The following is a 21,606-nucleotide window of genomic DNA, read 5'->3' as shown; positions in this document are numbered from 1 at the left end:
TTGTCACACGAACTGTTAGTGATGGTCGTGCAGTGCAGTCTAGTGCTTATTTTTACAGATATAAAACACAAGGGGCTGTAAGAACGATTTGTAAATTTTTATAATTGGCCTAATATTGTTGTTATTTTTATACAAAAACAGTTTGGCTAACTTCTAATGAAATATACTGACATACTTTTAACATAATATTTGTATATGAAATTTTGTGTTTAAGGTTTACTTTTTACTTTTTGTTACTTATGAAATTACAAAAATGCTCTAAATTAAATAGTCTTACAATTTAATCTTAAGTTAAAAACTTAAAACTTAAAAGGCATAATTTTAAACTAAAAAAACAAAAAATCTTTTTGAATTAGAATCTTTTTCAAAATTTTCGAACTAAGTTAGATAATTAATCTTTATTTATAATTTAGTTGAACTTTTAACTTTTTTATACAATAAAAATTAAAAAATTTACAGTTGTTTTGACTCTATTTTAATTCTTAAGTTTCAGCTTAAACATTTTGAGTTTAATACCTAATAATTTAACTAGAAAAGTTTTGTTATAAATTCAAAGTTAGACTAAAGTACAAAAATAACATCTGTTTAAACAAGTCAAGTATATTTTTGGAATTCAAAATTTTCAAAATAAGTATATGTAACTAAAGCACATAAAAAAAAATAGTATGTTTCATATTTTATATTTTGAAGTATAAATTGCATAGGTTAAAACTTATACATGATTTAATGGTTTTTTGGTAAGTATAATTTAGTTTTACGTGTAATTTATTCATCTGATATCATTTTTAAAGACAACTGTAACAGATTATGATGTTTCTTAAATTTCTAGACTTTTATAATCATTAAAAAGATTCTTTAAAAACAGTTTTGAGAATTGTACAGAAATACTTTAAAATTACTTATACCGAGTAAAAATTTCTTTTTGCCGTCGGGAACAAAATAATTATGGTAGCGTTTTTAATACAAAACCTTTTATCTTATAATAATATTGTAATTCATTTTAAAATTAATAAAAGTATTAGCTGGAGTAATAATTTGGTAAAGTCAAGTTGGTTTAGTGAAAATTATTAAAAAAAAGATGAGAATTTGAAAAGACATATTAGATTTATTTTTATTCTTTCTTTAGACTTTACTAATGTTAGAAAATAACCAAACCTTCTGTCGAAAATATGGTACACTCAGACAATTTGTTTTTGCTTTCAACTTTTATACTTAAACTTGCAACTTTTTTTTTTACACGTTATAGTTTCACGGTTTGAATTTTTTTAATTAATTTTTTTACAGAAACACTTGAGCCTTGTAACACCCACATAGAATTTAGCATTTAAGCTGCAGTTGTTATCTTGAAACAACTGAAAGCTTGCTGAGCTAGTAGAAGTTTTGTAAATAAAAAAGCTTAAAGAGATACAGTTTATTTTAGATTATTTTTTTAACACAAAGTTTTAGAAATTACCTGAATTTGACAACATTTTTTTTTAACGCGCTGGAAATTATAAAACTGATAATGATAAAGCTTGAGATTTTATAGTTAAAAAAGTACAATTTATCAAAGAGACAGGGTTTGATTTGTTAGCATCATCTTTTAAGCTAATTAATAAAAAAATATTAACTTCTGCTTTTTTGAGTTTTTATAAAAAGGAATTATTTTAAAGTCATTTTAAGTTAAACTATTTTTAAACTTCGCTTTGTAGCTAGTAAAAAAAAATGTAGTAAGACTTACAATTAGGACCTTAATTTAACAATAGCTCTTTACTAGAGCTTTTTTTTGCTTAGATCATCACACCTTTAGTTTAAAGTAGTAGTTTTAGTTTGTTTTTTATATTAAAATAACTTCGTCCGCAAGCAGCTTTTTCTAGAAAAATTGGCCCTAAACTTATAAAATACTGCCAACCCATTTTTAAATCTAAGTCCTTTACTTAGACTAAAGTGAAGTTTTTGCTCATAAGAAATTTGATTTATCAAAAAACTTGTTTTTATTTGCAATCAAAAAAAGTTATAAGATATACTGCGAATTTTTTTACATATCCACTAATAGTTAGAATATTAAGTTCTAACTAAACAGACAGTTTAAGCTTATTAGTTTTTAGTTAAACTGTTAACTCTTAGGTTTTTTTATATAAAATACTGATCATTTGACAAATTAGAATGTATTAATTTGCACCCCTCACTTTTTAAGTATAGCATTAATTAGTTTAAACTGCTTTAGTAAGCTATTTTTAAGACACTTACTTTTATTATGATGGTATTGATAGGTTTAAGTACCTAGTTTAATAAAGCCTTTACTTAAAATAAGTATATTTTAAAATAATTTGAATAACGTTTAATTTTAACTAAGATTCGTGTCTTTTTAAAAACTAGTTATTGCTTAAGAATTCACTTGTTTGTATATTATCAATAGAATGTACTATGTAAAGCTTCTGCCCATATGAATAAAAGTGGGTGAATAAGTACTTTTCACTTCTTGTTGTAAAAAATGAAATTTTTCAAACATCCCTCAATTAAAAAACTAACTATACTAAGTGTTTTTTTAGAAATTCAAGTACAAATATGAATAAAACATAAATAACTTGGATAACAACAGTTTTCGAAATAATACATTTTATTTATGTTCCAGTACACTGTATTTGAATACAGTAAGTCTCTTTTTATTATTAAACTAACTTGTAGACGTACTAGAAATTAAAAAATTGCATTCATATTTTTAAGCATGATTCAAAAAGCTTTGACTTGGATAACGGCAGTCTTAGAAAACTTATTTTTCTCGGGAATAATTTTTGGGTGGGCGAATATCGAACCTGTGCTTGTAAAAGAAGGATACTTTAGCGAGGGCTGTGTCAATGCTTCCAGACTCAACAACGTAACCACGGTAACTAAGAAATTCATGAAGTGCGACTACCAAGAAGATATTTTTTCGCTCGTGTTTGTTCTTGCCACGTCTTGTGGTCTTCTGTTCAATATCATAGTTGGACCAGCTTTGGACTATTTGGGTATTTGGACAGTCCGGACTTTTCTAATAAATATTGCTGTTTTCGCTGTACTGATAACCGGGAAAGGAACGTCTCGGGTTTTGTATTTTACTTTTCCCATTTTTCACGTAGTCGGTGTAGGAATTCACGTAACTAATCTTCAAATGTCTAATATTTTTCATAGCAAGAGGAATTTTTACGTTGCATCTATTACTGGAGCTTTTTCGGCAGGATCTTTGACATTTCTGATAATTTCTAATTTGTACGAGAACTACAATATTAGCTTTGAAGCTCTATTTGCTGTATATTCAATTATTTATTTCTCTTTAAATTTCAGAACGTTTCTACTTACTCCTAAAACCCTAGCACCTGAAGTTACCCCAGACGATTTTAAGTATGGATACAAGGATTTTGTAAAAATTTTCCAAAAAAAGTCAACCGCGAATCCTGAAAAGGAAAACTTAAACACAAGCAACAATGTCAAAGATGCAAGTTTCGGAAAGTTCGCCTGCTCAATGCCCTTCATCACCACTGTCGTGTCAAACTCTGTCGCCAACTTCTTGTACATGCTCTACATTTCAAACTTCGACGTTCTGATTTACAGCCTCACGGGAAGCGGTGAGGAAGGGGAGTTTTACGTCTCGATCTTCGGCGCCCTGCTCTTCACGGGATTATTCTTGTCGCTGCTCTGTTGCGCCACCTCGCGGTTGATACCCGACAAGGACCTGGAAGACCGCCAGAGCAAATCCCGCCTGATCATGATGTTCGTGGGAGGCGCGTGCACCGTTGGCATGCAGTACTTCACCGCCTTCCGCTCCGCCAGGCTGCAGCTCTTGTCGATGACGTTGCACGTCGTCGGGAAGGCGTCCTTCACCAGCTCGAGCAACACCCACGTCAGTGTCGTCTTTCCCGCCAAACTGTTCGGCCGCCTGTACTCGGTGATGGCGGTGTGCGAAGCGTTGTTGCTGTTCACGCAGATCCCGTTGACGTTTCTCCTGCAAGGCGCCCTCGCGTGGAACTTTGTCGTGTTCAACTCGGCCCTGACGCTGTTTTCCCTGCTCGTGTTCGCTCAGCCCGTGTACTTGCTGTACCGCTTGAAAAAGAACAAAAGTTTTGACTGATTTGTTTTGTGTAAAATTTGTTTTACAACTGTGAGTTTTTTAGTTGGTTTGTTAAATCTCTAATATTTTACGAGTGCATTAAAGGCCGAGTGTTAAAATATATTTATTTTCAAAAAGAAATAAATTAAGAAATAATAATTCAATTTGAACTTTAAAAATAAATTACGGGATTAAACTTACAACAATAAACTTCAGTTTTAAAATTTTTCTAGTTGAACTATATGAGCTAACTAATTTGAAAAACAATATTAAATAAAGAACTTTTTGTAATATAAGCTATTTACTTATATACATCTCTTCTAATTTTTCTTTTTGTATTTTTTACTTTTTTATGAAAATTATTTTATAAAACTTATGCTAGTTAGTTTTAAAAAACAAATGTCTTTTTCTTAATGTTAAAAAACTTTTATTTATATTTTTACAAACACACGTATTTACATAAGTACTTGAAAGTATTTTACAAAAACTTTTAAAAGCTACATGATTTTTGTAAAAAAAAACTCTTTATATATGTATCATAATACAAACATTTTTTTTGACTTATATAAGTTTTTTAGTTTTGCTAAGTTTTTTATATATAAACTATTACTCCGAAGTCATGGAAATATCTTAAACTGAGACATTCATTAAAGATACGAGTTTTACTTCAACACAGTTAAAATAAAACTTTAGTAATTAGACTATGTTAGATTTACTTGATACAACGAAGTAAGATATGGTCAGACTTTAGCTTTACAGATAAGCACTGAACATGTTTAAAAATTGTTTGTATTTCAAAAAGATCTTTTTATTTCTTAATGATAGCTCTAGTTAGAAGAATAAAGTTAAGAATTCTATAAAAAGTTTAAAACTGCGAATTAAATGTATAAAAAAACAGACAGATATTCAACAAGTATAAAGTAAATAATTTCAGTTATAGAAAGTGATTCTTTGAAAATATCATCTCTATTTACAAAAAGTTACCTCTTACGGTAGCAACATGTTTATAATTTAAATTTTAAACATAATTATATTGATAGTATTATACATAATAGAGTAAGTATTTAAAAAGATATAAATTTAGAATGTCAAAACTGAACTTTTTATAACTAATAATAAATACAAAAAAAGATTCCTTCTAGCATAAAATGCTGAATGATTTAACATTGAAGGTTTTATTAAATAAGACCATTCACACTACAACAATATGTATTACCTCTGAATTAATAAAAAAAAAACAGACTGAAAATATTTTGTTCTCATATTAGTTAGGTTGTGAAACAAAGGTATTATTATCATTATAAAGTTTAATCCAATGTTTTACGAAATTATAACTAAAAAACTTCTTCAAATTTTATTTCTAAATTATCATATATTTGTGCCAACATCAGTAATATAAATTGAAAAAATATTTGAATGTAATTATTTTACTGGAGAAGTTACCACTATACCAACAGAAAGCTACCATAAAACAGAAATTACGGAGCTTATAAATGATATTAGACCTTTGAAACAACTTACGGTAATACTATCAAAAAAACGAAATATAAAAAATAGCGGGACAGCGACCAACCAATAAAATATATGGGAAGAAAATGAATGATTATTGGTGATCAGTGTGATGATGGTTTGTTATTCTACAGACTAAACATTGGTAAAAAGCTATTTTGCTTTTTTGCTATTATGTCAAAGGTTTTACACAGTAAATTTTCTCTAAGAAAACGGTCAATTACAAAAAAAAAATAGTAAAAAGCATTACTACCGAAGTGTACAATTAGTACTTCTCCTAAGCATCCTTAAAACCTTAAAAGTGTATACTCTTAGTCGCTATTAAAACGCGTATTCATATCAAATAAATGACAGTAAAGAGCATTAAAACAATTTTATTTTTCTTTTAATACAAAGGTTTATACCATGAAAACTAAATATACACTTTTTTATTAAATCCATCTACTTTTAAAAGCTATGCTCACGGCTTTGCACGATTCTAAAAAAATGTTTTGAAATTTTAAATTAATTACATAACCGCTTGAAATATTTCTAACAAATGCACTTTCAAGTTTTAATGCTTGTGTATGCAAAATCCTAAATAAAAAAACATAAACAATTTAAGTTTATAATATCTTTTAAGACCCAATTATGCTTGATTAAACAAAAGTTCTTACAAAGGAAGACTAAACTAAACTGTATAAAGTGAAAAGACAATTCATAGTTTAACTAAAGCGTTAAAAACTTAAGTTCAGCAAATAACCTCTGATAAACAAAATAAATTAGTGAGAATGGCAAACATATGTAAAACAATTATTACACTTATTTCTAAAATACTTTAAAGGTTGACGCTGCGCAGCTGGGAATCCCTGATCTAAGCAAAAAAAAAAGACTACTGCTTTTTTACTAACTCTAAAAGAGTTAAAATTTTATAAAAACAAAATATTTTAAATTTCTAAATAGGAACGAATTGGCAACTATATGAGCTACGGTAAGAAATATTAGCGATAAATTATGTTGTTGTTGTACACATATCCTCGCATATTTAAGTCGAGAAGTAGATTTTATTAGTTGTGCTAAAATCAATGATTATATTAAACATTAAGATCCTGTTATTAATGCTATATGCTTATAACATATCTAAATAAATTTTTCTTTTTGTCTATTATAATTGTTTCGTGAAAATACTTAAGTATTATTTTGCGTTTTTTTATATGCATTATATAGAGAGGTAGATTATTAAAAAATACAGTGGCTTTATTTAGCAGTCTATAAGTACATAAAAACTTGCCCTACACGGTCAGATTAGCGAGGATGCACTGTATAAATGATCAGGGTTAAGGGTAATGAAACAATTAATATTATTTTTTGACTCGCCTTAATTGTATGCACCCTTATAATTTCACATTCTATAAAACTACCATCGAAATATTTAAAAAAGTACTTTGAATGATCAAATAAACATAAACTCAATATACATGTGAAAACTTCTTGTTGAGTAAAGCTATTTTTAAATACATGAACTTGTAAAAAAGAAAAAGTCAATTTGAAAAGAAAAAATAACAATGTTGGAAAAATTTTATTAAAACAAAAACTGCGCATAACCAGGCGATATGACGAAAAAAGGTAGTAAAAGAAATCGGTTGCAAAAGTTTTTATCTCAATTGTGAACAGTAACTTAAAATGATATCGATTAAAACAAGAGTAATCAACTTTTCAAGTAAAATAACAAAAATAAATTTAAAAGAAAAATGCACCATTAAAAAAGTTCACTTTCATATTAAAAAACTATATAAGTTAGTCATTAATAATGCGTTTGCATTCAAGAGGAACTAGTGCTGTGAATATTAAAGCGTTCAGTTTTTTTTTTATTCATACGAATAAGTCAAGCGAGTTAACTTTTAATACTTTGTTGTAAGGCAACAGCATTAGTAAAATATCTAGAAAACAATTGACTATATTTAGTTAAAAGTGAAAAATAGGCAGTCAAAAATTTCACTTCTAAATAATAAAAAGTCTACTAGTCACAAGGTGGTAATAGGCTAGATTTTACAAAATTAAAACAACCAAAACTTATTAACATATTCGTTTGAATATTAGAATTCAAATATATACTGTACAGGTATTTTTGAACTGTTGTTTTTTATGAATAAAATGTTTACATTCTTGATATAAATGTAAAAAATAAACACTAAAACACGATTAAAACAAGCAAATACTAGATAAAATATGATTAAACTAATGTGATGAGAAAAAAAAAACACGTTTGAATATTTTGTGACAAGTTCTTATTCAACGACGGCAAAGTCCAAAAAAAAGTCCCTGGTACGAAGTTCGATTGAAAGTGTTTACGGCTCTCGGGCGCCACCGTCACAGCTCGTCGACCTCGTCAATGTACACCCTGGTGCCGTCCGGCAACGTGTCGATCAGCGCCTGCATCTGCTCCCTGCCCACCTTCATCTGCTCCTCGAACTGCCGCTTCTCCACGATCAGCGCCGACTTCATCTTCACAAAGTGCTCGTAATCCTCGAACTGATGAACAATATTTATATTATTTTGATTATAGTTTAAATTAATTTCTGTTGAAGTGCAGAAAAACTTCATATAGTAGATTGCTAGCTTGATCAAGTGAAGTTTCAATAAAAATTTTTACAGTAAAATATGACGCTACGAAGAATAACTTTCTGTAGAATTAAAAAGTAACTGCAAATAATTTTAAGAGAACAAAAAAAAACGTATGTGAGTATTTGATGACATGAAAAATTAAATGTTAGATAAAACATTCACCTGCTCCTGATTGAACTTGGACGCGAGCATTTCGGATATTTTAATCTGTTTCTTGTCAGTTTCGATCTTCAGTATTTTCGCTTCTTTGTGTTGATCCAGCAAAAGTTTCCTCTTCTCCTTTAACTTTTCCTGTTGTCGGTTTTCAAAATTAAATTTGAGACAAAACATTTCGACTTGAGAAAGCAAAAACGCTCAAAAAGTTGTGCGAGAAATTTTTGTAAAAATTTTGGAAATTCAAAACAAGATGTAGACAAAGATGTAGTCAATAGTACTTTATTTAATATATTTTTACATTTTGTACTACTTTTAGCTTTTCATTTTTAATTAAAGAAATTATTAGTTTTTTTTACCAAACTTATGCAATGTATATTATAAAATACATATACATTTTGTACACATTAAGAAATTCATTCATTCATGTACTTCAATTTTAAAGCTTACAACTAAATACATATTTACAACATCATTTGCATACATGTGCCTTCCACAATTGACTTTAAAACTTATGAGTAAACTTTTATTGTAAAATCAAAAAACGAACATTTTCATCGGAATCTTCGCACTGCAGCATTGACTTGTCGACCCTGGTGATCCTACCGCTCAGCGATATCAGAAGCTTGACGATGTTGTCGACCTCCCGCACGAAGTTCTCGTACTTGCCCTGCTCCTTCGGCGAGAACGTTTCCCTCACCAGCTTCAACACCGACTCTCCTGTGGGCGGGCACGATTGTTAAAAAAACAGTTATAACAATTGATAAGTTCTCTCAAATACTGTGCTGCAGAGAGAAAACTAAACTGTTTTTTTTTTCAAATACAAACATAGCAGCAATTTACAACAAAATACAGATTCTTATTCAAATTATCACTTTAACGATTTTTATTTAGATAGTAAAGTGTGCAAACCTAAAAAGTCGTTTTCTTTCTTTTCGTTTTCCAGCAGCTCAGTCGTATCTTCAAGCTCTGACAACTTCACACGCAAGCTTTCTATCAGCTTCAGCTAAAATTGCAATTCGTTTACAAAAAAAAACAGTAAAATTTTAATTGTACTCAATACAGATGAGACTAAAACTCTATTTTACTAGTTAGCAGTTGCGTATAGTTAAATTATTTTTTCAAAGACTGTAAATTTATTAAAAAAAAACTAGCTTATAAATATAAGTAACATAGTCAAGTAGCTATGTATATGAAAACAAATTATCAACCTTCTTTTTGTTAATTTCCTCAGCAGACTCTTCTTTGACAATTTCGTCACACTCGATCGAGTTCATCATCCTCGATTTTGATTGGCTCGTCAGGTAGCAAGTTTCGTTTGTTGCGCTGTTTGAAGAAACGATTTGTAAAAATTGCGACTAATAACAATTGCATGACTAGAGGGTTATATAAAAGTTTAATTTTGATAATACGCATCATTTAGCATTAACATTAATTTATAAACATAAAAAATTGTGTTTAGTTTGGAAAATTTAACACAGGTTATAAAAATACATTAAAAGCTTATAAATTAGCTTAAACATAAAATCTGACTGAGTTATAGACTTTTGTAAACAAATGTAACAAAATTAAACTTACTTTTTATTGTTTTGCACGTCACCACTCTTATTTCTTATTCTTCTCTTGATTCCTTCCTCTATGACGTCATAAGAAGGTTGCTTGAAAACTCCCTCCATGTAGTCTGTTGTCTGCAAATTAAAAAATAAAGTTTATAAAAAAAAAACTAATCAAAATGAAAGCTGTATAAACAATAGTTGGAAAATTTTATATGAAATTTAAAAAAAACTAACTTGTGTTGGTGCATTAGCAAAATTGTTTGACAGAGAAAGGTCCGGAAGTAGAGGATCTTCTGAAATCTGTGAAATTAACAATCAATTAGAAAAAGCTATTCAAAAAAGTTCTTTTGTTAACTCAATAACTTAAAATTTTTCTACTTAATACAATCAATTTGTAACACATTTTTATTTCACAATTAAAAAACAAGCTGACATACTTTCTAACGGCTAGTTTTTTTTCGCCAAAAGCTTTATTCTGAAACTATAAAAACAGCATCGAGTTTTCAATTTCAAAACCAAAAGTCTACAAAAAGCAAACAACATTTTTTTCAACAAACTAAACAAGGGAAAAAGTTTTACAATGAGAAGCAGTAAAATTTACAATTTCAACAAACTTTCACGGGAGTTTTCACACCGCAAACTTCATCGATGTCTGTTTCGACGATCAGCTCTTCCTCGAGTCGCTTGTTAGGGAAATCACCGGGAGTAAGATGGCTTATAACTTCACTGCTGGTGGCTTCATCACTGTGTATTTTTTTTAATTTAAGAAAAAAACATTTAATATTTTTTTGAGAGAAAGTTTAAAGATCTATAAACTTCCGTTTAGAATAAAAATTGAAACTGGATAGAAAATTTTAGTTTTGAATTTCTTATAGCAGGGTTGCCACTGGTTTTTGAGAAACTTCTTCCAGGTTTTTCAAAAGTACACGTTTTTGGGTCTATTTTTAGTTGAAAGTTAAATTTAAGTTTAAAAACTGTTTTAATTAGTATAACAACATTGAAAAGATACTGTAAAGCTACTTAAAATTAAATTTTTTTTTTTTGATGATGAAACTTTTTTTTAATCTATATGATAGATTTTTGCGTCAAATCAAAATTGTACTACTTAACATGTAAATATTGTTTAAAATTTCTCAGATTCCAGGTTTTTTAGTCTAAATTTTCAAATTTGAGGTTTTTCAAGGAATCCAGGTTTTGTGGCGACCCTGTTATAAGTAGTATTAACATAAAATTATATCTTTTTAATTAAAAAAATTAACTTAGAAAAAACAAGTCAGGTAAAAAAACCTGTGCTCAGATTGTAGTAAACACGACTTAACTGTAAAATTAAGTTTTTAAATATTTAAAATAAAACAATTAATAAACCCTATATCACTATGAGAAGAAGTGTGTGTTTATAAACTAGATAAAAATTCAACTTAGTATAAACAAGCCAAACAAAACAGCAAACGTTTTGAAAGTAGCAAACACAAGTTAATCGCAAGATCAAGTTTCTAAATATTCCAGTAACGAACCTTCCATCGTTCTGTGCAGGCGGAGGAGTCAACTTGTTCCTGCCGACGTTCCTGCTCTTGACCACCTCGTCCACGATCATGGAAGCCCTGTCGCTCACGCTCTTGGGTATGGTGGGGATCTCGGGAGGTTTGCTGATGTCTTGTGACCTGCGCGGCCTGATGCGGTAAGTCGAAGTGTCGAAATCGGGATGCTTCGGCGATTTGATTCTAACACTGCGAAAATTTTGTTAACATAAATAAAATAGTTTATTAAAAAAAAGCTTGACTTCTAAAAAGTTGAGGTAAATATTATTTTACTGCTTTTGTTTCTAAAATTTTTTATTGCTTCAGTGCTTTTACAACTGATTTTTTTTCCGTGCTAAAACAAATATATTTAAAATTCTAAACGAAGCTAATAAAAACTGAAGGTTTTAAAAAGTTTAAAAATCTGTTTTTTACTTTACTTTTTATTAAAAAATAAATAAAACAACTTACTATTCTTTTTCCTCTGACGATTTTGAAGTTTCAGGGCATTCTTTGGGACCTTCCGTGATGCTGACTTCCGCCGCGGAAGACTTCCTTTCACCCGATTGGTCCAAGCTCGGTTCGTTTTCGACTTCCAAACCCTCGTCCGACTCGTCGATTCTGTCCGGGTGCTGGGTAAACACCGAAGGCAGGATCGAGCAGGAAGAAGTTGATGAGAGCGAAGACAGCGTCGATGCGGTGGTTGATACCGTGCTGTGATTGGGTAATATTCTGATAAAAGGCGGGAAAATATTTAAAATAGCTGCTTGCGTATAGGTAACAAGGTCAAAGTTGTATGAAAAGCAGATTGAAAGTTAGAAGTTTTAATTAAGCGTTTGGGCTTAAGTTAAAAAAATAGAAGTTGTTCGAAATTATCGCAGATTAAATGAGAAAAAAAAACCGAATTATGTCGTCCTTTAATTAGATAAAAAAACTAGAATGTGTTAGCTTAGTTTTCTTTACAAAAGAAAAGCAATTAAACTTTTAATGACTAATATGGTAAGTAACTTAGACAAAGAACTCGCGGTTTAAGAAAAGAAGCAAATATGCTTAATTACCTTAGCATTCAGATCTTTCTTACGCATATGTAAAATAGCAATTGAAAAACGTACCTGTTAGAATGCCTGCTGGCCCTACACCTCGGTCTGCTGGCAACGTTCTGGTTTATATTTGTATTCGAACTGTTGCTTCTTCTTGTCTGGTTAGTATAAAAACACTTTAGTAATTTTTATAAAACCTTAAAACATCATCAGATCTGATAAATACTATCTAACAAATCTAGTATTACAGCTAGGCAGTACTTATACACAACACTATTAAAAAAAGTCGTTCAGAATTCTTAAACAACGTGAACATTATTCATAAAAATCTGATTTGGCCACAACAATATAAAACCTGTGTAAATTCTAAAAATAAAAAGATTGATTGTTTTGATAAAACTTGAAAAAAAACAATCACTCTTGAATTAAGAATGAATTTCAGTACTTTTTTAATATAAGTAAAATTAAAAAAAAAATACAATGAAATAAGATTTTTAGAAAGTATTCTAACATACAACATAGTTCACACAGTTCAACCAAATGTATTTAAATTTTATACTTTTAAAGTAAACATAAAATTTCAAATACTTTGAGTAACCTGTTTAAACTGATTAACTACAAAAATTTAGCGTGAAAACATACAAGTTAATTACCTCACTACTGAGTGAACTCCTGCTGTTGTTAGCGGAACTTGGTCGCATACTTGTGCTGTTTGTCGGTTTCAACCTGCTGTTGCTTTGCTGTTGTACGTTTGTTGCTGTAGTGTCTGTGGAGTAATATATTTCCTTAAAACAAGTAAAATTAATCATAGCATTTAATTATGAAAATATTGTTTTTTAATAATTTTTATAATTGATCTACTGAAAAAAGCTAACGAAAAATCAAAACCAGAACAAATTTTTTTGTGAAAAAACTAGTAAAAATAAGGTTTTTTAACAAAAAAGAAGCCTATTTATAAAAAAATGTTAAAAAAACAAATTTAGCACTATTTATAAAATAAATAACTAAATAACAATATCTCCTGAAAAAAAAACATTCTTAGAAATAAAGTTTATTAAAAACAAGTGTTGGTACTTTGAATTGAACGAAAATATTAAAAATTAGAAAATTAATTATTATGCACTTTTATACATAATGAATGAGTAAATACTTTTACTATTTAAACATTTAACTGCATTAGCTAGTAGTAAAATACTTAATCATCATTTAAGTAAAACTTCAAGTAAGTAATATTATAAATCCTTGGAACTAAATTCATAAGCTTTTAATAAGAAAGGATTAATAATCAAACTTGGTCAGTAATCAAAGCACTAAAGTAAATTTAATGATTACAAATTTCTAAAATTTTTAAATACTTTTTTTGAAGTAATGTACAATGTATGCAACTTATTTTTATTTAAATCTATTTCTTTTTAATACTCAACAAAACTAAATGTGTATGTTAAAACATACCTTGCAGTAAGTTGTCCATGGAGTTGCTTCTTTCGTAATACTTTTTGCTGAAGTTTGTTACTTGCGCGTGAGTTGCGCTTGATTTTCTGCGCGGTAACTCGCTGTGAACAAAAATGTAAATAAATTTCATAGCAAGGATTAAACTGCAAACTATAGCAAGTTTGTTGTTTTGTATAAGTTGAGTTTATTTTCAAAATATTGGTAACTTTAACTGTCATTTTTTAATTTAGTGATTCACACTTTTATTTTTTTACTATTGACTATAAAGTGTGTAGTAGGTTTTCAATCAATTAAATTTGCAATGAAACTAAACTCAAACAAGATTTTAAGGGCAACTTGTTAGTAAGTAGGTTTAAGAAAAGTCAAGCTCATTACAGAATGTTGATATACGTTGCAATGTACAAACATAAAGCTTCATGGGAAAGTAAATTACATCAATCAGTAACACACATGTTGTTAAACACTTTGATATTTTTTCTTGTGTTTGTTTGAAAAACACTGTAGCCTAAAAATTTTATTTCAAAAACATTCAAACAATCTACGAAATTTGTATTTTATGATTAATTTCAGTAAACTCTTAAATAAACAGAACTAAATTGAAATGAAATTAATGAACACCATAATGACTTTTAAGTAGTTCTAAGTGAAAAATCTAATTTGGTGACATATATAAAGTGACGCTTTAATGAAGATTTAAAGGCCTTTTATTAAGGTCTAATATATATTTAATCTTCAAAAATTTCATTAAAAGATTAAATTTTTATTGATCTTTAATTCCAAATTAGAGTTACACGAGCTTAAATTCAATTTAACTTCTTACATAAGCCGTAAAATAAATATACTAACTGAAGTCAATTAACTTGTTAGAAATAAATACCAAAACAATTTAAAATGCAAATACCTAAAATACAACAGTTCACACATAACTACTAACTTCATTTAGGTTAATTGAAGCAAAGTAAATAAAACAGCGACAATTGAAATAGTCTAGACAATGTGGATGTATCACACCAAACGGAATGCTTAATTGTGGGAATAACATTAGTGTACTTTGATAGATGTTGAAAAAAAATTCTCCTGAACACATTCATGTCAATATTTCGCATCAAACTTCAGTGATTCCAATTAAATAAGCTATATGACATTTAACAAACAGACTTCCCAAAACAAACAAGTAAAACGCACTTAATATCTGCAGGTTGGTTGGTGATCTTATTCCTTCTGCTCATTCTTTTTCTGTTTGCACAACTGTTTTCGCTCAAAGAAGGTATGCTGGACATTATAGAAGGGCTGCGATATATTTTCAAATCATACATTTAATAAAAATTAATTAACACTGTTAGTTTATCAAAACTAAAAGTAATTTATCAAAAAAAAAAATTTATCAATCTAATGAACAAAAAAGTATTTTTACGATACACTTATGTGCAAAACCAATCATTATTTTTAATTTACTAGAAACAAAAAAAAAACAACAAGAAAAACAGCAACTGACCCGAGACCCTCATCGGTGGAAGTGCACCTCTTCATGTTGGACTTGTTGAAGGTCAGGTGCTGCTGCAGCGCGTTTTGCTGGTTCAGCGTCAAATTCGTACTTTGTATGCCGGGCTGGACCGGCGATCTTTGCATGAATGACGCGTTTGCGCTGCTTTATTAAAATTATGTGACTTGTTTTTAAAGATTAATTCTATTTTATCATGTTTGGTTTATTAAAATGTATGGTGGCAAATAATAATTTACAATTAATTAATTTAACGCTATTCTTTTAAAGTTTATAAAATTTAAATTTTTGTTATAAAACAATACTGAGAATTAAAAATTTTTCATATCAATGTCATAGACAACAAGAAACAGGGTAAAAAAAAGTGGAGATTCCAACGTGTGGTTTTAAATAAATAAATGTATAAATAATGTATTGTCACTGTAACTTAACACATTTCAAAATATTAAGATTACAATAATTAAATTTAGAATAAGTCACATTGCCCTTTTATTTCTCTTCGTTTGAAAATAATGATCTTTTTACTTTATTTTTAAATAACTAAGTAAAAGTTACGAACCTGTAAATAAAAACAACTGATTACAACAACGAACCTGTGATCGGGCGAAAAGTTTTTGAAGTACTCGATGACGGACCTCCGGTTGCCACTCACCCTTCTCGTTGCCATGACGTCGGGTTTCACGTCGATCGACACCCTCCTGTGGGTGTCTTGGGGAGACTTCACGAAGACTTCTGGGGACATGGGGGAGTTTGCCAGCAGGTTTTCCTGGCTGTTTTGAAAATAGCTTGAAAAAAAAAAACACTTTTTAAAAGTTACAACACGGTTATAAAACTAATATGGAAAGAAAGTATCCCAAGAGTTAAAAATATATAAAAAAATAAAAATGATGCTAAATGAATTTTATAAATTTAAAAAATTTTAAAAGCACTACTAAATATATATATTAAAAGTTTAATAATAAAATATTTAACCGGTGATCTAATTAAGCTGAGTTCAACAAACAAAACGCATGCAAAAAAAAACTCTACTTTCATTAAAATACTGTGCATAAATTAAATGAATACTCTTATCATTTATTAATAAACTAATTAGAAAAAAAAACAAACATATGAACAACGTAAAACACATAAAAAAATTTTACATATATTTTTAGGTAACTATTTTTTTTCTAATAAAATTGCTTTGTACAAATTTTCATTTCAACCAAACCTTTTACACCTCATCAAAAATAATTAAAATTTTTAATATAAACCTTGTGACAGTGTGGTACTTGTGCGAGTTGTTCCTCGGAAGCGAGCAACCCTTCACGTACTTGAGCCTCGTTCTGGCGTCCAAAGTCTTGCTGACTTCGTTTCGTGCAAATCTAAATCGTGTGCAAACAATGTTCATGCAGTATAATGTGTGTGAATTACTAAAATGAGTGCCAATTGCGTAATTAAAAAGACACAAACTCAATTAATTGTCCTGGCTTGCAGACTTAACTGTAACTATTTTGTTTCTACACTAAATTAAATTTTTAAACTTGAAGCTACTTTAGCTAGTGATTTGTTAAATTTGCAAAAAAAAAAAAAAAACGCTACTAACAGGAATTTTACTAACATAATTTTTAAATATAAAACAATTATTTGTTAAAAATTTCATGACTCATTTTCATGACAAACAACTTAACAGATCAATTGAACCGCGCCTGTTAAGCCCGCATGTGTTTTAAAGATTTATGATCGATAAAAACAAATAAAGAGTCTTAAGGGAGTGAGTGTTTATTGGTAAAGTCGTAAAATTTAGCTGTGAAAATTTAAAGTCTAGTAAAACTATTTTATAAGCTGGTGACCTTTAAGTGAAATAAAACATAATAGTATAGAAAAAAATGTATTTACTACTTTTGGGAAACCTTTAAACTTGTTAAATGTAATATGTAATATGCACTTTTTCGTAAAACTTAAAGTTTTTATCTTAAACAAGTTTTATAACTGCTTTTAAAAATTTATAAACAACTATTTTCGAGTTTATAACACAAAACCAAGCAAAAAATTACCATGCAAAAAAAAAAAACAACACAGCAAAAAATAAAAACTTTTTTTTTTTAACATACGCTTTCAAAATGTACGATGCTACTAGTCTAACCATAAAGCAAACAGTTGAACAGTAAAAAACAAAATTAAACCAATCAATTACGTAACAATACCTGTGCGAAAGATACTTGGGTCGGTTCGCGCTGCCGGCAGATTTGGGTCGCAGGGAGCCGGGTTCAGTTGCGGTCGGCTGATTTGTTGCGGGTCTACTTTCTTGTGCCATTTCGGCCGCGGATGAGTTTATCTGCTTCTCTTCCAGCTGGTTGCCGTAGGAACGAGACCTAGATGTTTTATTTTTAATTTTTATTTTGAAAGTTAGCTTTAATGAAATGATAGGAACAAGACCTGAATGCTTTGTGTTGTGTTTTTGAAAGTCGGTTTTAAAATGAACTTGAACAAGGCTCAATCAGTTTTAAGATGTTGTTTGTATTTAAAAAAAATCAGTATGCAAAGTAAGTTAAGCATGCTTTATTGCTTTCATTTTAAAGTTTAATCTTTTAGTTTCAATACAAATGCATTTAACAAACTTTATTAAACAGTAAATATATATAACTAAGTATTTATAAGTATAAAAAACTAGTTAAGCAAGAAAGAACATTCAATACTTACAAAATATACCAGACATACCACATTTTACTCAACTTTTACAGCTTTAACTAAACATAGGTGATATAGCTAATTTTTTTGATGGGCTTGGGTGATTTTTCAATGAGTAAATGGGTACTAGTTGGAGAAATAAAACATTTAATACTTAAAAGTTTAAACTCTGCAGACATACCATATTTCACTTTTTATAACTTTTTTTGCCTGTGTCACCTTTAAAAACTTTGGTTAAAAAATTGAACGAAACTAGTAACCTGGAGTGGAAAATGACTGGTTTGGGCGACTTCTCGCTGAGGGAGTGGGTGCTGATGGGAGATGCGAGGATGATGTTCGATGTGCTTGACGCTGAAGTCCTCGTGTAAGCCTGCTGCTCTACCGGTGTTGGCACCTGAAGTTTGTGTTTATCAGAGTTTGAATATTTATTAAATATTCTTAAATGTATATTATTTTAATATTTATCAAATGTTTACTAGTTAAGTATTTATTATTTCGAACAAATGAAACTATGTAGTTTTTGTAATCAAAAATAAATTGTTCGAGGTTATAGCATAAATAGAGCCATTAAAACCTATACTTGTAAATTTTTGCTGACTTTAAAAACAACACATTTAAAGACTAATTGGTATTTAGATAACAAACACATTTAGTAAAAATTTTGAAACGAAATATTTTAGCAAGCGTTTTAAGTAATTACGAAAAAAAAAATCCAATTCATTTTGAAATAATTACACATGAATAAACTCACGTTAATTCAACGAAACTAGTAAACCTTAAAGATTACTGCGAAAAAACAGGTGACTGTAAAGGCATGCGGGAAACTAAATAAACATTCTTTCAATCATGAGTTATATTTAGAATAAAAAAGACATTAATGAACGAATGAAGCAATTAATGAAAAATCTAATTTCAAAGTATTTTTAAAAAGTTTTATCTATAACAAAATAAGGTGAAAAGGAAAATAATACATGTATAGAGTTTATCTATAATGTATTCGAACAGCTATTACAGTACAAACACTGATTTAAGCACTTTGTTGATTTAGATTTATCCTTTTATTTTAGCTATACGTCTATTTTAAATCTGAAAGGAAATGCTTAACCTTTAAAACTTTTATTTGTTAAAAGTTCTATTTAACCACATTAAAAGCGATTTTAATTCAAATATTTTTCTAGGCGCGCCTAAACAAAAATAACATTAAAAAGAGATTGATAAACGATAAACTGATAAAATTACAATGAAGTATTATTTCTTAGAATATGAATTCAAAATAAGTTTGACAACATGATCCTAAGAAGATGACTAGTTTTTCAGTTTTGAAAATGCTTAGTTGAAAGGATACTAAGTGAAGATATTTTATTATAAAATTAGCTTTAAAATTATTATAAAGGTATTTAGAAAGTTACAAACAATTTAACAAACATCATAATGTTAATTAATATCTAATAAGTTTAAATTTTTTAAATTCTAATTATAAATTAATAAGTTATTCAATTATATAGGTGTGTGTTAATTAAAGTTTTAAACCTTAAAAAAGTTAATTTTAAAATATTTAAATTACAACTATTTATACTCTCAACAGAGAGAAAACAACTTCTCACAGAAGCACTTTTCACGAAACCAAAACAAATGATCAAAATTCAATAAAGGAGATTTTGTCTGCGGCGAAGTCGGGCAATAAGCGTAATTTACATAGAAAAACTTTTGGCATTTTTAAATAAATTAGCACATTAATGAAATCAGATAACTTACTTTTTCACTCAAACGGGCTTTTGTCTCGTTAACGTCCACGCTGGATGTCTTGTAGTCGGAAAAGTTGCTGTAATATTGTTTTACGCTGTTATTTTTAATAAAAATTCTAAGTGGATACATTGAAATTAAATTAGTTAGGTCGTTTTAAAAAATTAACACAAAAAACTTTTAAAAATTTAAATAAATACAAAACTATTAATTTAGATACAGTAGTTTTTTATCTAACTGTTTTGACGTTTCACTCGTTACATAAGACAACACAAAATATTTTTCAAGCGTAAATAAATAGAAAAAAAAATCAGTTACAACAAATAAAAGACAAACTTAGAAAATCTTACACTCTTTTTAAGCTATAAATCTAAGTATCAACCGAGAAAGTTAAAAGAAATAGTATTAAAAAAAAACCTCTCAGACACACTGTGCTGCAGCCTGCTCTTCACATCTTTTCCGTCTCTGTTCCGGGAAACCACTGACTCAGCAACCCATATCATCTCGTAGTCCTGGTGCTTGCCGTCGACCACCGACGACTTGGACCTGGTGTGGTGGCTGACGTGGTTCCACACGACCGGGCCGTACTTTTTGGCCGTCTTCGGTTCGGCGCTGACGTCCAGGCAGGAGCTCGTTCTCGACCTCGGGGCTTTTTTGGCGGCTTCCTGGCTCGAAGGCTCGGTGGTTTTGAGTTCCTAGTTGTTTGAGTTTTGAATAGAGGTGGTTATTCACAAGTGTACAACAAAAGTACGGCATGCAAACTACAATCAAAAAATAAAAATACTTGAGGTATTATGCTGAAACTGTTTTGAGTAACAAAAAAAAACTAAAACAAACAATAAAACAACTTTAATTAAACATTCATAAATACCAACAGCGACTTTGCCAGCGGAGCCGTTGACCCGCTTCTCGATCCTGAGCGGCTCGGAGACGGTTTTCGCGCTGATGCTGCTGTTGGTGGGCGAAGTTGACCTGACCAAGCCGAAAATTCTCTCCCGGTTCCCGCCAATTTCGATGTTCTTCTCGATCGCCTTGACGAACTCCTGCTTGCGCATCGACACCGCCCTGTTGATCGAGCTCTGGTCGTGAGACCTCGGTTCTGCCGGTTGCTTTTTGCGCGCGACGGGCTCGTTCTGGTTGAGCTGAATCTGAAATGAGATGAAAATTTCATTGGCTGGAGTACTTAAAGATGATTGGAGAAAAAAATAATTTTGAGTTGCTTGTTCTTTATTTTCCTTGCACAGGCCAGTAGGTTTAATAAATAAATTAAAATCAACTTTGAATGGAAATTATATTTCGAGTACGGTAATTTCGAAAATATTTACAAAACATTTTATTGGCATTGTTAATATGCTTGAACAATATTTCTGATTATAAATTTTTTAGGCTTTTTTTTATAAAACTTGAGTCCTCAATGGCTAAAAGTAATAAGTTATATACTTCACTTAAACAAGTATGAAGATTTAATAAAATAATTGAAACTTTTCATTTAAACTTGTACCAAAATAAAACAAGTTTAATAGAAAAATTACATAATCAAGATAAAGGCTAAAAAGTTTAATTACAATAATAAAATTGGTCGATGTATAAGAATTTAAACAAAGTTGTTTTTTGTAAACTAGACAAATCTGACTATGAAACGTAAAAAAGTTTTTTAGATAGAATAGCTAGTATCTCAAAAACACGTTTTGACTAGCTGTGAGTAAAATTAACTTTTATTTCGAAAAAGATACTAAGACTTCATAAGAAACTACCAGTCATTAATCATTTGCAGTATTACCTTTCATTATTAAAT

The 21,606-nt window shown here is 29.4% G+C and overlaps 2 protein-coding genes across 5 annotated transcripts in view; one reads left to right on the top strand and one right to left on the bottom strand.

The window, feature by feature from the left end:
- Positions 1-2,707: 2,707 nt before the first annotated feature.
- Positions 2,708-4,087, top strand: LOC145839478 (equilibrative nucleobase transporter 1-like). The gene has a single exon (XM_082947055.1). It carries the CDS (start codon positions 2,708-2,710, stop codon positions 4,085-4,087), a length of 1,380 nt encoding a protein of 459 aa, XP_082803181.1.
- Positions 4,088-7,130: 3,043 nt separating this feature from the next.
- LOC145831293 (uncharacterized) overlaps positions 7,131-21,606 on the bottom strand; it is a 37,521-nt gene continuing 23,045 nt past the window's right edge. For 2 of the 4 annotated variants that reach the window (XM_082938530.1, XM_082938768.1), the window contains 22 exons: positions 20,687-20,959; positions 20,229-20,506; positions 19,824-19,890; positions 18,329-18,462; positions 17,585-17,752; positions 16,652-16,762; positions 15,992-16,168; positions 15,393-15,545; positions 15,083-15,187; positions 13,898-13,998; positions 13,099-13,211; positions 12,518-12,603; positions 11,877-12,119; positions 11,403-11,615; positions 10,503-10,632; positions 10,123-10,188; positions 9,911-10,020; positions 9,544-9,658; positions 9,245-9,338; positions 8,883-9,052; positions 8,342-8,470; positions 7,131-8,086 (listed from right to left, as the gene is read on the bottom strand). In XM_082938530.1, coding sequence (XP_082794656.1) covers positions 7,925-8,086; positions 8,342-8,470; positions 8,883-9,052; positions 9,245-9,338; positions 9,544-9,658; positions 9,911-10,020; positions 10,123-10,188; positions 10,503-10,632; positions 11,403-11,615; positions 11,877-12,119; positions 12,518-12,603; positions 13,099-13,211; positions 13,898-13,998; positions 15,083-15,187; positions 15,393-15,545; positions 15,992-16,168; positions 16,652-16,762; positions 17,585-17,752; positions 18,329-18,462; positions 19,824-19,890; positions 20,229-20,506; positions 20,687-20,959 — 3,198 coding nt within the window. In that variant the 3' untranslated portion in view covers positions 7,131-7,924. The remainder of the gene's footprint in view (positions 8,087-8,341; positions 8,471-8,882; positions 9,053-9,244; positions 9,339-9,543; positions 9,659-9,910; positions 10,021-10,122; positions 10,189-10,502; positions 10,633-11,402; positions 11,616-11,876; positions 12,120-12,517; positions 12,604-13,098; positions 13,212-13,897; positions 13,999-15,082; positions 15,188-15,392; positions 15,546-15,991; positions 16,169-16,651; positions 16,763-17,584; positions 17,753-18,328; positions 18,463-19,823; positions 19,891-20,228; positions 20,507-20,686; positions 20,960-21,606) is intronic. The other 2 variants (XM_082938615.1, XM_082938691.1) reach the window with 2 other exon arrangements.

This window comes from Thalia democratica, chromosome 1, assembly GCF_965202585.1.
Source record: "Thalia democratica chromosome 1, ktThaDemo2.hap1.1, whole genome shotgun sequence".
In the NCBI taxonomy this organism is placed as follows: Eukaryota; Metazoa; Chordata; class Thaliacea; order Salpida; family Salpidae; genus Thalia; species Thalia democratica.
Note: the sequence above shows the minus strand (reverse complement) of the source record. Positions and strands in the feature narration are given on the sequence as shown.